General features: G+C 46.5%; 1 protein-coding gene across 11 annotated transcripts in view; it reads left to right on the forward strand.

The window, feature by feature from the left end:
- The window catches only part of CEP112 (centrosomal protein 112), a 326,687-nt gene that overhangs the window by 217,541 nt on the left and 92,324 nt on the right, over nt 1–16,822 (forward strand). For 10 of the 11 annotated variants that reach the window (XM_025279329.3, XM_025279335.3, XM_025279324.3 and 7 more), the window contains one exon: nt 2,852–3,082. The exons of the other annotated variant lie outside the window; for it this stretch is intronic. In XM_025279329.3, the coding sequence (XP_025135114.3) occupies nt 2,852–3,082 (231 nt within the window). The remainder of the gene's footprint in view (nt 1–2,851; nt 3,083–16,822) is intronic. 11 annotated transcript variants of the gene reach the window in all.

Raw genomic sequence — 16,822 nt, forward strand, 5'->3', positions numbered from 1 at the left:
CATGCTAATGACTGAAATATTAAATACCTGAGGGACGCCTTCAGCATTGAGTTCTTTCACTTAATGTTTATTTCTTCCATAATTAGTTGATACATTTTTCAGCATAGTTTTTCTATTTGAAAAATCACCGTTGGATTGAAGCCAGTGCATCATCAGTGTTGCCAGCAATTTAAAACACCTTCCTCTAAGCTACCATTACGTACCTAGTCAACTGATAAAAACATACAGAATGATGACGCCCAGCCCTGGAAGGTGTGTCTGGTCAGGGGATAGTTGGGTTATGTGGTGCCTGTTGAAGCATGCGGTGCCTTAACCAGTTGCCACTGTGTTTCAGAAAACGCTGCATTCTCAGCTAACACACAGACAATAACAGCGGCACCACGTGCCCTCAGCCTGAACCAGCTGATCATCTGGCAGCCGCGCACGCCAGGGCCCTTGCGCTGCTTTCCCTATGGAAACAACTCGAAAGGCTAGATGCAGTTTTTTAGGGAACATTTTGTGTGTGTGTGTATTCACAAGCGGTTAAGTTAGTTAGGATGCACAGATGTCAACATTTAAATGAAAACAGAAACCCAGAAGTGTGAGCGGAGTGCTGAAGGCATCTCTCGCCTTGAGGACTGAGTGAACTTGAACTTCAGTGTGGGGACTTTTATTGGGCACAGGAGTAAAACAAAGTCCAGGGTTTGCTTAAGGTGATGATCTAGGCTGCCACCGGGCCTCGAGCTGGGACACCGAAGGGCCACCCGGCGCAGACGAGTTAGAAACCAGAGAACCGTCACCAAGCGGGGAAGGAGCAGGGAGGGGTGAGCCGGGGGACGGGCTCGACACGTGCAGACTGCTGTGTGTAAACAGGTGATGATGAGCAACTACTGCACAGCACTGCGGACCCTACTCGGTGCGCGCGGGGCCCTAGCTGGGAAGAAATCTGAAGAAGAGCGGCTCTATATATGGGACCTCCCCAGCGGCTCAGTGGTAAAGAACCCGCCTGCTAATGCAGGAGATGCAGGTTCAATCCTTGGGTCAGGAAGATCCCCTGGAGGAGGAGATGGCAACCCACTCCAGCATTCTTGCCTGGGAAATCCATGGACAAAGGAGCCTTACAGGCTATAGTCCATGGAGTTGCAAAGAGTTGGACACGACTTAGCGACTAAACAACAATAATATATATACATGTATATATATATATATATATGTACATATTCACTTTGCTGCACAGCAGAAACTGACACAACATTATAAAGCAACTATCTTTGTGACCCTTTGGACTGTAGCCCACTGGGCTCCTCCATGGGTTTTCCCAGCAAGAATACTGGAGTGGGTTGCCATTTCCTTCTCCAGGGGATCCTCCTGACCCAGGGATCGAACTCAGGTCTCCTGCGTCTCCTGTATTGCAGGCAGATTCTTTACCCACTGAGTCATCGGGGAAGCCCTTAAAGCAACTGTACTTCAATTTAAAAAAAAAAGAAACCAGTAAACTAGAAACAACCTTAGTGTTGAGTGAGGTGCCCCTGAAAATCCACGCCTATAAGCTCACGAACATCTGATGCTCGAACTGTCACATCAGTGTGCCCTGGGATACGAGGCTGAAAACTTGCTCTAAAGTCATCCAGACCTGCTGACATCTCCAGGGTCTGTCAGGGTCAGATGGTGGCTGGAGAACCACTTCCAATCCCATCAGACACGAGCCTGCATTTGAAAAGAGTAACACGTACTGTGACAAAAACAAAGTACGATGAACCCAGGGTCTTAAAAATTCTCAACAACAGGATGGGAGCTGCAAACAGTTGAGATGCTGGAATTATCAGCCGCAGATAGACGGGTCATGGTTAGTATATGCTGTAAAGGGAAAGACTTTAAAGGACTTGAAAATATTTACTAAAGCGGTTAAAGACATTTAAAAATCGCCAGACATATTTGTATAGGAATAAACTCCCCAGAATAAAACAACTGAAATTCAGAATCTGTATGGATTTGAGATCTAATTACATGCAGAAAATGCCTAGAATGTAGGTGAGAGGAAAAGAGATAGAAAATATGAGAAATTCATGAAATGAAAGAATAGGAAGATCTAATTTACATCTGTGTGAGTTCCTAATGAGTGGAGAGAGAATGGAACACAGATGTTAAATTAGTAAGTCCAGCCTGATAATTCTGTAGCCTCTAGAACCGTGAGAGAGTAAACACGTCTAAAGCCACCCAGTTTTTCGTACTTCGTTGTAACATCCCTGGGAAGTTAGCGTGCCCACGTGTTTGGGAATTAAGAGACATACTTCCAAACAGGTCATAAGTCAAAGAAAAAATAAAAATGAAAGTTAAAAATGCTTTGAATTAAATGATAACGAAAATACCGTGTATCTAAGAGATTAAACTTATGCAACAGTAGAGCAGTATTTATAGTCTAAGTTTATAAATCAAGAAAGAAGGAAGGATAAAAATAAATGAGTGAAATATCCAAGATAAAAAGTTAGAAGAATAAAAAAAGACTCCAAGAATGTAGAATGCAGGACATAACAAAAATAAGAGCAGAAATCAATGAAATAAAAACAAAAATTAAGTAGCAAGTACTGAGGAATCTCAGAAACATAATGCCAAATACTTGAAGAAGCAAGTTGCAGAAAAACCAAGTAATATTCCATTTGCAAAGGTATTTGAAACAAAACTAAACGCGTTGTCCGGGGTAAAACATTTCCGGTGGCGTCTATGTCTGAGCCCGAAGGGGCTGGCAGGGCCAGAGCAGGAGGGCGGCGGAGGGGGGCGGCGGAGGGGGGCGGCGGGGCGCGTCTGTCTTAGCCTCGCAGCGCATGTCCTTCCACGCACTCCCGTCACATCCTCTGCCCGTTTCCCTAACAAGGTCATTGCCGACATGGAGGCGCAGGTGCACAAGCTGAGAGAGGAGCTGGTCAGCGTGAACTCGCAGCGGAAGCAGCAGCTGGTGGAGCTGGGGCTGCTCCGGGAGGAGGAGAAGCAGAGGGCCGCGCAGGACCACGAGGCTGCGGTGAGCAAGCTGAAGGCCGAGTCGGAGAAGATGAGGCTCGAGCTGAAGAAGACCCACGCCGCCGAGACGGAGCTGACGCTGGAGAAGGTAGGCGGCTGGGCGGTGGGAAGCGGGCCGGCGCGCACGAGGCCCAGGCCGCCGCCTTGCCTTCCCGGCTCACCTCTCAGGGGCCGTGGCCTGGAGCCGGCCCCCAGTTTATAAGCCTTTCAGGTGCACGGTCTGCACGTCTCAGGCTTCCCTAACACCCCTGTCTCCCGGGGAGGGACAGATGGAACACCCTCTGCCGAGTGACTAAAGACGCGTCGAGCATCACACTAGGCAGGAGTATGTGGGCTCTGGCGTTGAGTGGAGGCCCTGGAAAGGGCTGGGCTTTGTCCCCTGTGAGCAGCGGAGGCCGGGGGTTCACTTCCGCTGAGGGCAGAGCTGGACGCAGGGAGACCAGTTCAACCACTGCAGGCATGCGGGCGGGAGGTGACCGTGCTGGGGTGGCCAGGGGCACGGAGGGCGGTGACCGGCCCCGGCCCCTTGGGGCCCGGGTGTCCGCAGCGGGGCTCAGGGTTTGCTTCCGGCTCAGACGTGTCGGGGCGGCGAGGGGCAGAGGCGCGCGCTGATCGGGTCGTCCGGGGCGGCTGCATGGCGGCGCGCTGGAGCTGACGGACACACAGCCTCAGTCCCCTCTGCTGAGAGGCAGGGGAGCGTCCGAGCCTCAGGGACACAGCCGGCCGCGGGGCCTTCGTGCACCCAGTGGGGTCGCGGGTGGCCATCCCGTCAGAACAGCACAGTCAGAGCTTTGAGGCAGAGTGCACAGTGTCCGGGCCAGGGCGTCTGCTGCGGGGCCATCTCAGCCTCTGGCCACAGCGAGGGGGACGATGCGGACAGAGCCGCCACCCCCCCCTGCTCCCTGCCCCAGGAAAGCTCCCTCCCCTGCCGCTCATCGCTGCCCACCAGGCAGAGTGTCTCTTAAGGACACAGGCTTTGTTGGCCTGGACACCGTGTGCCCCGAGGGTTAAAGTCCAGATAGTGAAGCCAGACTTAAAACAGGCATCTGAGGCCTCCGTTCTCTTGAATCAGGTGTCCACGTTTTAAAGGGTTCTTTTCAATAAGAGCGGAAAGTTTTCAACTATAGGTTTATATGTGTTGCTAATTTACAGGTTATAGATAATAGTATTGGACACCGCCAGTAACTTATTTGGCCAATATTTCTGGAATATCTTCTGTGTCAGAGGCATTATCCCAGCACTTGGGAGCCACGCAGAAAGGCGAGAACGAGAGGCCCCTGTCTCTGAGGAGCCCGTGGGCAAGGACGGCTGCGGGACACGCAGGGGCTGTGAGCAGGGCACGGTGGGCGGGGGAGGCACGCTCGAGTAAGGGCGTCCGGGGCACACTTGGGACAGGTGAGATTCACCTGGACTTCACGACGCGGGGCTGGGGCGAGCAGGCGCTGAGCCGCACCATGATGGACGTGTATGTGGCTGGGCGGCCAACGGGGCGGCGCGGTTCCGGCCGAGCCTGACCAGCAGGCCCGCCTAGCTCACAGGGCACTGGTCTTAGCCCCAGGCTTAAACCCCGGGGTCGCTCAGGGCTCCTTCGCCGTGAAGTGTCAGGACCCAGGGGACTGTTAGGAGGCTCTTCTGTCCGTTGGCAGGACCAGCGCAGCGGAGGGTTCAGTCCAGGAGGGGCCCCCAGGGCGCCTCGAGGTGCCTGAAGGTGGCGACCCCACCAGAGGAGGCACGTCTCAGAGTCGGCCCAGCGGGCAGCCGTTCCGTGCGAGTCCCGCCCTCTGCATTCACGAGTGGCCCTGTCGGGGCCTCTGGTCCGGGAGAGGATGAGCTCTGTTCGGGCCCAGTAGCGATGTGGATTGGAGGAGCGTTTGTAGACGACCCTCAGAAGGGCCGGACCGAGCGAAGGCTGCAGCGCGGGGGCTGGGGAGCATACCCCCAAACCACCAGCCATGCTGGACTCGTGAAGTTGGGGAGGAGACAGGGGTTGTGCAGAGAAAGAGGAGAAAAATGTATTTTCCTGGAAATAGCGGCAGAGGCGGTTTGGAAAGGACGCTTATCAAGGATGTGACAGAAAATCTGGAAGGCCGAGCGTGGAGGAAGGTCCAGGATTTGGAACTGAGAATGGCTGTGACCGTGGGCAGAGCACTGCAGGCGGCGGTGTGGACTGAACGCGGCCTCAGGGGACCGTGGGCAAGGCGGGGGCGCTCGGGGACGGGGTGCCGCAGGAAGGAGAGGTCCACAGAGTGCAGGAGTCAGGGTTTGGGCTGAAAACGACTGGAGACACACGAGCGGAGGAGGAGCCGCCTGCTGGGACTGTGGACCCTGATGCTTGCGGCCGGGATTCGGCTGTGAGCCGACTTCCGTCCAGCCAAGGGGACAGCGGCCAGGCCTGGGGGCTGCCTCCCTCGCTGCCCGCAGGTCTCTGCCCCGGGAAGGCTCCCCGTCCTCTCACCCTGCTGTCCTCTCCCCTCGGTAGAGCATCAGGGCAGGCGGGCCGCCCAGGCTGAAATTCTTCTATTTTTTTTTTTAAACATTTTGCTTTAAAAGTTATCTAAATTGATGCAAAAATTAACATCTTCATACTAAAAATTTTGTCAACATTTCCATTTTTCCCCTTAGTTTAAGATCCCAGTAGAATTACAGGGTCAAATTGCTTTTCAACAATGCTGTACTAATTTATATTTTTCCCCACAGAATATCTGTTTCATATAGCCAGTCCTTAGTATTAATACTCTAATTTGGGGGCAGGGTGTTAGTGAGAAACATTTATTGTTTCTGATTTCATATTTAAGAGTGAGACTGGATGTTTACAGCATATCTTTTAGTCACATTTAATTTCCTGAGAATTGTGTGTTCATGTCCTTCGGCTCTTTCTCCTCTGTTGATGTCCTGGCATTGTTCTCATCACCTTATATAAACTTCGTATTTAGGATGATAAAATTCTTGGTGGCAAGTATTTTTGGTATTTGCCTTTTAATTTTGTCCTTTGATTTTATGAAACACAAAAGTTTTATTTGTATTTAGTATACTCTGTCAGTTCCTTTGTGAAATCTCCGGTATAAGCAGTGGCTTTAAGCTTCACAATTTGATATCTTAAAATATATGAACACATCACACATTTTGCACACTGTACTGAATTTAAAAAGCTCTTGTGAAATTGACATGGTACTTACAGGCTTGGGCTCCTGGTCTATAATTTTAATGGCATCTGAAGGACTGTACTGGAATTCTGCCAGGCAGAAGTCACCAAAAGGCCTGGAGCAACAACTCAGCATCTTTTTCAAATTTAAGAAAAGCTCCATATGGTGTAATTATCCAAAGCTAAGGTCACAGAAACTACTTAAACCTTTGAGATTTATAATTAAAGGATTAATATTAACTTATGAAGACATTGTCATTTTGGCTTAAAGTGGATTTCTGATCTCAATTCTGTTCTTTTTACTTTGATCTTTTCCCCAAGTTTTTCCTTTGCAAAGAAAGTGAAGTTTGTGTCCTTAAAATGTTAAATTAAATGTTATTCTCAAACAGTTCAGATTTGCAAAAACTGGTCTACACACAGCGCCCAGCTTGACCCTCTCGGAGCTCGGGCGTCGGGGGGTTCCCAGTGGGCATTTCCCGGGCATGTGCCCTACAGCTCGGGCGCTGGGCTCTAGCGATGCCTCTGAATGTAACAGGAAGTTAATCTAATACAAAAGAAAAAATCTGAGCAGATGGAAACTTGGAAAACTGTTAGTTCAATTCAGTCGCTCAGTTGTGTCCCACTCTTTGAGACCCCATGAACTGTAGCAGCCAGCCTCCCTGTCCATCACCAATTCCCAGAGCTTACTCAAACCCATTTCCACTGAGTCAGTGATGCCATCCAACCATCTCATCCTCAGTAGTCCCCTTCTCTTCTGGCCCTCAATCTTTCCCAGCATCAGGGTCTTTTCCAATGAGTCAGTTCTTCACATCAGGTGGCCAAAGTATCGAGCTTCAGCTTCAGCATCAGTCCTTCCAATGAGTATTCAGGTCTTTAGTATTCCTTTAGGATTGACTGGTTTGACCTCCTTGCAGTCCAAAGGACTCTCAAGAGTCTTCTCCAACAGTACAGTTCAAAACATCAATTGTTTGGCACTCAGCCATCTTTATGGTCCAATTCTCGCATCCGTACTTGACTACTGGAAAAAGCATAGCTTTGACTATACGTTGGCAAAGTAATATTCCTGCTTTTTAATATGCTGTCTAGGTTTTCGTAGATTTTCTTCCAAAGAACAAGCATCTTTTAATTTCATGGCTGCAGTCACCATCTGCAGTGATTTTGGAGACCAAGCAAATAGTGTCTGTCACTGTTTCCATTTTTTCCCCATCTATTTGCCATGAGGTGATGGGACCGGATGCCATGATCTTCGTTTTCTGAATGTTGAGTTTTAAGCCAGCTTTTTCACTCTCCTCTTTAACCATCATCAAGAGGCTCTTTAGTTCCTCTTCACTTTCTGCCATAAGGGTGGTGTCATCTGCATATCTGAGGTTATTGATATTTCTCCTGGTAATCTTGATTCCAGTTTGTGCTTCATCCATTCCTGCATTTTGCATGATGTACTCTACTTATTAACATTCAGAATTTTAAGGTATCTTCAGTTGCCTCAATTGTAAGCCCTCTTTGGGTCGTAATAGGGGCTGTGTCTTATACACATGTGATGAGAGGAGCTGTATGTCCCTCCGAGGCTCAGTTTTACACCAGTGTCCAGCTCTCTCCTGCTTCTGATTCTCATGTGATGCACCTGTTTCACAGTGATTCCACGAAGTAAACACTGGAATCGTTTCTGGGGTGTTTGCTTATTAAGCAGAAATAGCAGCATGTCTGTCATCATTCGAGCTTGAATACTTAACATGGTCAAGGTCTCACCACCCCCACATGAGTGGGACTGCAGAGTCTGGCATGTGGGCGGAGGAGGGCAGCGTGCCCGGTCTCCCGAGGACCTTCTGCACCTCCTCCCTCCGCCCTGCTGCCCCAGGCAGAGCACTCCTGCTTTCTAGCAAGTCTGGAGAGCAGGTCACAGTCTGGGGTGCCTAAGCTAGACAGCTGTCTTACCAGGAGAAAATTAAAAGACAGTGTCTTTTATGTTAGGGGTTATTTGAAAATAACATCTAGAATTACAAATAAATCAGTTTGTTTTAAAAGGAAACGTTTAAAATTTCCAAGTCCCCCTTTTCATTCTGTGGCCCAGCTTCCCGACGTGCTGACTGTACCAGGAGCGATGGGAGCACCGCCGTTCACCGGACGTTGCTGGCGTTATCCTTTGGGATGTTCTTGAGGGAAAATTTTTTCACCTAGGATGAAGGAAAAATCTCTTAGATCAGTGCAGCAAAAGGTAGTTATTGACTTGAGAAGTTGCCGAGAGGAGAAGAGTGTATTAGCATCCTCAGAGAGTGACATTCAGACTGGGGCGCGGGCGCCGTCTCCGCGCGCAAAGGCTTCTGGGCGCGCGCAAAGGCTTCTGGGCGCGCGCAAAGGCTTCTGGGCGCGCGCAAAGGCTTCTGGGCGCGCGCTCGCCCCTGTGCGGGGACGGCGCGGCGAGCGGGCGGCGTCGGCGCGGCGAGCGGGCGGCGTCGGCGCGGCGAGCGGGCGGCGTCGGGCGGCGGCTGCGCGGGCTGAGCTCGCGGAGCAGTCGGCAAGGGACAGCGCACGGCCCTGGGCCGAGAGCCAAGGCTCGTTCTGGCCATCGTTCATCACGAAAGGAAAGCAGTTATTCTGGGTGAGGCAGGGCTTCCTGATTCAGTATCATGAGGATTAAATATGATTTCAAGTGATCAATAAATTTAATTGAGTACCTTACAAGATACAGTAAAAAATAATAGTAACTGTACATGACCAGGAAAAGTATAATTGGCTTAAATAAACCTCTTCGTCTTCACAAGTAATCAAGGAAATACTGAGACAAGAAGCTACTTTTCATATATCAATTAAGCATGTTACTAGTACTATAAATAGTACCAAGTATTCTTTTAAAATAAGGGTACAAAATACTGAGCGTGCCGTGAATAAATATTCTAAAGTGCTGTTACTGAGTATAAATTGCTACAACCTTCCTGAAAGCCTTCAGTAGCCTATGTTAGTAAGTTTAAAAATATCTATGCCTTTTGATCTAGTAATCTTTTCTGGTTACCATAATATCAGTACTAAAACCTGAAAATGATACCCCTCTAAGGACAAATTAATCTCACTCATGAATATTGTGAAAAGATCCAATGAAATACTAGGCAATAGAGGTTAGTATTGCATTTAAAACATCGTGTAATAGAGTATTAAAAAGCAAAGACATTACTTTGCCAGCAAAGGTCCATATAGTCAGAGTGATGGTTTTTTCAGTAGTCATGTACAGATGTGAGAGTTGGACCATAGAGAAGGCTGAGTGCCAAAGAGTTGACACTTTTAAATTGTGATGCTAGAGAAAACTTTTGAGACTCCTTTGGACAGCAAGGAGATCCAACCAGTCCATCCTAAAGGAAATAAACCCTACATGTTCATTGGAAGGACTGATGCTGAAGGTAAAGCTCCAGTTCTTTGGCCACCTGATGTGAAGAGCCAACTCTTTGGAAAAGACCCTGATGCTGGGAAATATTGAAGGCAGGAGGAGAAGGGGATGACAGAGGATGAGATGGTTGGATGGCATCACCAACTCAATGGACATGAGTTTGAGCAGACTCCAGGAGATAGTGAAGGACAGGGAAGCCTTGCTTGCTGCAGTTCATGGGGTCGCATAGAGTTGGACATGACTTAGCTGCTGAACAACAACAGCGTACCGTGAGCACATGAGACGATTCCAAGAATGCAAAAACGGCTTGATATGAGGAATGCTATTAGTGTAATTCACTATATTGATTAATCAAAAGTGAAAAATTGTATGAAGTCTTCTCCATATTCTTTACAGTGAGCCCAAGCTTCTGTAAAAAAGAATCCTCAAACCGTGGACTAGTAAAATTGGGAGTTTATTTTCCTCTCTCATCACAGTCTGGTTCAGGGTGGGAGCCAGTGGTTCCATCCCAAAAGGTCATGGAGGGCCAGGCTGGCTGGTGGCACGGCTCTGTTGTCTCCAATGTGGAGCCTCCCTCTGCCTTGAGTGGTTCCTGCATCACCAGTGCTCAAGCAGCAAGAAGGGGCAAGGAGGACGAGGACAACCGATGTGCTTCCCAGGAAGTGCGACGGCAGCTGCCTCTCACTCCCATCAAACCGCACTGGGCAAATCCTAGTCCTGGGCTGCTGCAGGGGAGCAGGGGCTTGTGAGCATGCACGCAGAGGGCTGCTGTTTCAGAAGAGAAGCATGGGTGCTCCAGGCGATCCGCAGGCAATGGCACGCTTGTAATGCTTTAGCGTTGGACACCTACTCTGTGTGTAGTGATCCTGGAAGCTTGCTATAGCAGTGAACGAACAGCCAGAGATTCCTGCCTTCTCAGAGCTCACACTCCAGCAGGAGACACAGACCCTAAACCACAGAATTTTTAAAAGGCCTGAGTGGACTTCCCCGGTGGCTCAGTGGTAAAGAATCCGCCTGCTAATGCAGGAGACATGGGCTTGATCCCTGGGTCAGGAAGATCCTCAGGTCGGGAAGATCCCCTAGAGGAAGAAATGGTAACCCGCTCTAGTATTCTTGCCTGGATAATCCTATGGACAGAGGAGCCTGGCAGGCTACAGTCCGTGGGGTTGCACAGAGTTGGACATGACTGAAGCAACTTAGCACGCATGCTCCTGAGATGAAGGAGAAGTAAGCCATACATAAGCTTACATTTAGGGGAAAAGGGAATATGCTCATTCATTTCTTTGCCAGATGGCTTATATGTGATTTTTAAGTTAACATTCTTCAGTTCTTCCAGAATGCTCTTCATTATCACCACTCTAGGCTGAGCAGTGATGTGCAGAAGTCCCCAGCGGGTTGTTGTTGTCCTGCCCCTAAGCCCGGGGGCGTCTTCAGCCTCCTGACTGTTCTGCCCCTGGGAGACAGAGTCACAGGACAGGGCGCTTTTTCCTCAGCCTTGCGTGAGGCTAGTAACAGCCGGATTGTGACCTCAGCTGCCGCCTGCCCACCAGGGTGGGAGGCTATGCCCCAGGAGCATCAGAGCAGAGCTGGAGCTGTGCCTCTCCTGAGCCTGCTCCCCACTCTTGGCCACTCCTGGGTCTTCATGAGGCGAAGGACATGAGGGCTTCTCTGACTTTAGACTCCTTGGGTCTCAGGGAAAGTCAGGCCCGGCGTCTGATGGGGCTGAGGGGAGAGTGTGGCGGCTCCCCTAAGACAGAGCAGGCTGGGAGTCTGCGGCCCCTGAGGGACCCTCGACCATCTGGCCTCAAAGAGAAGAAGGTAAGATGGAGACCCAGGGCAGGAGTCGTCCTGAGAGACAGATCTCAGCACTGGGTGTGTCGGGCACTGGCCGCCTCAGCCCTGTCACCCCAGTATTTTAAGGTGGTGTTCAGTTGCTCAGCCACGTCCCAGCCTTTGGGACCCTGTGGACTGCAGCACGCCAGGCTCCTCTATCCTTGCTATAGTGTTTATTGAAGTGTTTTTCTAATTTCATATTCAGTCATTTGTCTTACCATTGAATTTTGAGTGTTCTTAATGTATTTCAGATACAAAGTCTTCATAAGATTTATGATTTGAAAACACTTTCACAGTCAGCGGCTTCTCTTATTCTTTTAACAGTATTTTTCAGAGCAGAAGTTCCTAATATTTATGTAATCCAGTTTATCAGTTTTTTCTTTTAAGGTCAGGCTTTTGGTGTCATTTCTAAGAAATTTTTGCCTATCATAATGTCACAGGGATTTTCTCCTGTTTTCTTTTACAAGTTTTATATTTGTTTCTGTGGTCCATGCGACTGGTGCAAGATGTAGATTGATTCCATTATACCAGCACTGTTTGTTGAAAAGATGATTTTTTTCTCTGTGAATCAGCTTTGCAGCTTTGTTGAAAATCAGTTGGCCGTCCATGTGTACCATAATACTAGACTCTCAAATTTTGTTCTTTTGGCATGTGTATCTTTCCTTCACCAATGCCACACTGTCTTAATTATTGTAGCTTTTATAGTCAGTCTTGGAGACAAGCAGTATGGGTTGTCCAACTTTGTTCTTTTTCAGAATAGTTTTGCTCACGGTAGTTCTTTTGCTCTTAGAGTCAGTGAAACGAATTCTGCACAGAATCCTGGGACTTTTCAATTGTATTAAGTCTATTTCTCAGTTTGGAAAAAAGTGAAATCTTAATGATATTGAGTATCCCAGTCCATGAACTCAGACTGTACTGTCATTTATTTCGTTTTCTTTATTGTCAAGAAAAAGAAATGCAAAAAAGCAAAATGGCTGTCTGAGGGAGCCTTACAAATAGCTGTGAAAAGAAGAGAAGCGAAAAGCAAAGAAGAAAAGGAAAGATATACCCATTTGAATGCAGAGTTCCAAAGAATAGCAAGGAGAGATAAGAAAGCCTTCCTCAGTGATCAGTGCAAAGAAATAGAGGAAAACAACAGGATGGGAAAGACTAGAGATCTCCTCAAGAAAATTAGAGGTACCAAGGGAACATTTCATGCAAAGATGGGCTCGATAAAGGACAGAAATGGTATGGACCTAACAGAAGCAGAAGATATTAAGAAGAGGTGACAAGAATACACAGAAGAACTGTACGAAAAAGATCTTCGTGACCCAGATAATCACAATGGTGTGATCACTCACCTAGAGCCAGACATCCTGGAATGTGAAGTCAAGTGGGCCTTAGAAAACATCACTACAAACAAAGCTAGTGGAGGTGATGGAATCCCAGTTGAGCTATTTCAAATCCTGAGAGATGATGCCTTGAAAGTGCTGCACTCAATATGCTAGCAAATTTGGAAAACTCAGCAATGGCCACAGGACTGAAAAAGGTCAGTTTGCATTCCAATACCAAAGAAAGGCAATGCCAAAGAATGCTCAAACTACCACACAATTGCACTCATCTCACACGCTAGTAAAGTCATGCTCAAAATTCTCCAAGCCAGGCTTCAGCAATACATGAACCATGAACTTCCAGATGGTCAAGCTGGTTTTAGAAAAGGCAGAGGAACCAGAGATCAAATTGCCAACATCTGCTGAATCATCAAAAAAGCAAGAGAGTTCCAGAAAAACATCTATTTCTGCTTCATTGACTATGACAAAGCCTTTGACTGTGTGGATCACAAGAAACTGTGGAAAATTCTGAAAGAGATGGGAATACCAGACCACCTGACCTGCCTCTTGAGAAACCTATATGCAGGTCAGGAAGCAACAGTTAGAACTGGACATGGAACAACAGACTGGTTCCAAATAGGAAAAGGAGTACATCAAGGCTGTATATTGTCACCCTGCTTATTTAACTTCTATGCAGAGTACATCATGAGAAACGCTGGACTGGAAGAAGCACAAGCTGGAATCAAGATTGCTGGGAGAAATCTCAATCACCTCAGATATGCAGATGACACCACCCTTATGGCAGAAAGTGAAGAGGAACTCAAAAGCCTCTTGATGAAAGTGAAGGAGGAGAATGAAAAAGTTGGCTTAAAGCTCAACATGCAGAAAAGTAAAATCATGCATCTGGTCCCATCATTTCGTGGGAAATAGATGGAGAAACAGTGGAAACAGTGTCAGACTTTATTTTTTTGGACTCCAAAATCACTGCAGATGGTGACTGCAGCCATGAAATTAAAAGACGCTTACTCCTGGGAAGGAAAGTTATGACCAACCTAGATAGCATATTCAAAAGCAGAGACATTACTTTGCCAACAAAGGTCCGTCTAGTCAAGGCTATGGTTTTTCCAGTGGTCATGTATGGATGTGAGAGTTGAACTGTGAAGAAAGCTGAGCGCCGAAGAATTGATGCTTTTGAGCTGTGGTTTTGGAGAAGACTCTTGAGAGTCCCTTGGACTGCAAGGAGATCCAGCCAGTCCATTCTAAAGGAGATCAGTCCTGGGTGTTCTTTGGAAGGACTGATGCTAAAGCTGAAACTCCAATACTTTGGCCACCTCATGTGAAGAGTTGACTCATTGGAAAAGACCCTGATGCTGGGAGGGATTGGGGGCAGGAGGAGAAGGGGACGACAGAGGATGAGATGGTTGGATGGCATCACCAACTCGATGGACACAAGTTTGAGTGAACTTCGGGAGTTGGTGATGGACAGGGAGGCCTGGTGTGCTGCAATTCATGGGGTCACAAAGAGTTGGACACGACTGAGCGACTGAACTGACTGACTGACTGACTGTCTTCCATCCGCATTTACGGTTCTCAGCATACAGACGTTGCTTTAATTTTATTAGATTTATACCTAATCATTTCATGTTTTCAGTATTCTCATTTTTTCATTACCACTATCGAGAAGTACAGTAGAGTTTTTCAACAGTGATTGTGTATCCTGTGACCTTTTTGAACTCACTTATTTGCTGTAGTTACTTTTTTGGAATTTCTATGTAATCAGATAAGTATTGTTTAACAGTTTTCTTTATGGAGGATTAATTTTAATTCAGTGAAGCAACCTATGTTAACATACTTTATTTCTCACAGAAGCATATTTTATTACTAGACTGATGAATTTTTAAAAATGACTTCTCAAAACAAACCTAACATATTTAGAGTCAGATGATGTCACATCAATCATGGAAAATGCATCTGGAATCCAGAGCATTTTTAATTTCCCAGTTTACTTTATTGTGTCCTCAGACCCATATGTGGTTTTTAAATAACAGTGATATCCATAAATTACAGGCATGTAATAGATATATTGAATTGCCTCTTTTAAGATACAGGTTATTCTTGATCTTATTAATCATTCTTTTTAAACATTAAAGTGATTTAAAATTAGTAGTTTATGCACATATTCTAAATATTGCATTAGATTGAAAGCCTCTACTACTTAAATATTACATAATTTTTGCAAAAACAACTATATTGAAATCAGATGCAAAATATATTTCTCCTACACTTGAAAATTTGGTGGAAAAATATCAGTGTTTATAATGTCATTTTCAGTGAATCAATGTCCTTTTTTGAAAACAATATCAGTTTGATAGTTGAGAAGTTGTTTTAAGTATTGGTATTCCCATAATTGTGTAGAAAAATCTAACTGTTGTGTCTTAAATTATGTGCATGTGTGCTGTGCATGCTAAGTCATTTCAGTTGTGTCTGACTCTCTGCGACCCCATGGACTGTAGCCCATCAGGCTCCTGTTTCCATGGAGATTGTCCAGGCAAGAATACTGGAGCGGGTTGCCATCCCCTCCTCCAGGGGATCTTCCAGAACCATGGATGGAACCCTACATTGGCAGGCGGGTTCTTTACCACTAGCGCCACCTGGGAAGCCCATCTTAAATTACAATACCCTTAAAAATATATTTTTTTAATTGATTAATTACATTAGGGTATGTTTTGAATTTTATTTTCTGAATATATATATGGAGACAGAGCAAGCACTGAGCTATATGTCCAAAAACGTTCCTAGTAGAGACACACATATATGTGTGTGTGTCCACAAGCACACTAACCCATGTCAGTAACAGTACAGGCTTTATCAGTGCGTTTATGGCCAAAACGCTAGTTAACTGGCCAGGTGGAGAGTTCTGTATGCCATTTTTAAAGTTTTTCACAATGCATTACAAATTATTATTGGAAGAAAGAAAAGCTACCCTTCTAAGTGCATGCAGATGTGAATTTTGGCTAACAGGGCTGTTTTTAATATTCATCTATGGTATTTTCTTGGCAAAGAGAACAGACATTTGTTCCCACTGCACGAATTTAGCAGCTCAGTAGACATCCTTGGACAGTCTAAGGAAGCAGCCCTGGGTCGTGGAAAATACCTCATAAAACCTCGGTGGCTTTGAGTCTTATTTGTGACGTTGCTTTTATTATTATACATTTCCTGTTATTATTGGATGAGGAATTTTAACAGATTTTAAAATAAGATTTTAAAGATTTATAATTTAGGCCTCTAGTTCTGTTAATTGTTAAAATTCCAATATAGATTATGGTGTTTATTAGACCCAGATCACCTTATTAAATTGAAGGAAGTCTCATACTTTTTAGAGACTTCCTGTGAACAAGAAAGTATTAGAACTGTCATCCTTGGCCATAACTCATGGCCTGCCTAGTCCTCTACTTGGTGTCTGACAGCTCAAAGAGAGAATGAACAGGTGGTGTGAACCCCCAAAGCTTCAGCTTCCTTAGTTTGTGGGTGAATGAGTCAGTGTGTATCTATCAGGCATTTACCGTATACTTAGCTCTGTGCTGATCAGGGGGAGGAATGTAAACCTCCCCTGCTTCCTGGGAGCTTTTGTTATAGTGGAAAGTGAAAGTGAAGTCATTTCCGATTCTTTTCGACCCCTTGGTCTAGCCTACCATGCTCCTCCATCCGTGGGATTCTGTAGGCAAGAATACTGGAGTGGGTTGCCATTGCCTTCTCCAGGGGATCTTCCTGACCCGGGGATCGAACCCTGGTCTCCCGCATTGTAGGCAGACGCTTTACCGTCTGAGCCACCAGCGAAGATTTTTATAGTGGTGATAGTGAGAAGTACAAGCATAAACGTACCTACCTGTATGGTGATGGTGATGGTTTAGTCGCTAAGTCCTGTCCAACCGTCTATCTAAAACTGTATCTCTGCATGATAAAGTTCTAGCTTAGGTACAATGCTGGAAATCTGAGGTCTGTGATAATCAGGGACTGTTTTTTGGAGAAGATGGTCTTTGAATTGACACTAGATACAAATTTCTGAGGCAGTCCAGTGGGACAGAAAATGGCAAGCAAAGAGCTCAGAACATATTGGGGGGATGTCAAGCAGTGATTATGAAAACTCTACTTATTTAAAAAGTTAGA

The sequence above is a fragment of the Bubalus bubalis genome, chromosome 3 (assembly GCF_019923935.1).
Source record: "Bubalus bubalis isolate 160015118507 breed Murrah chromosome 3, NDDB_SH_1, whole genome shotgun sequence".
Lineage (NCBI taxonomy): Eukaryota > Metazoa > Chordata > Mammalia > Artiodactyla > Bovidae > Bubalus > Bubalus bubalis.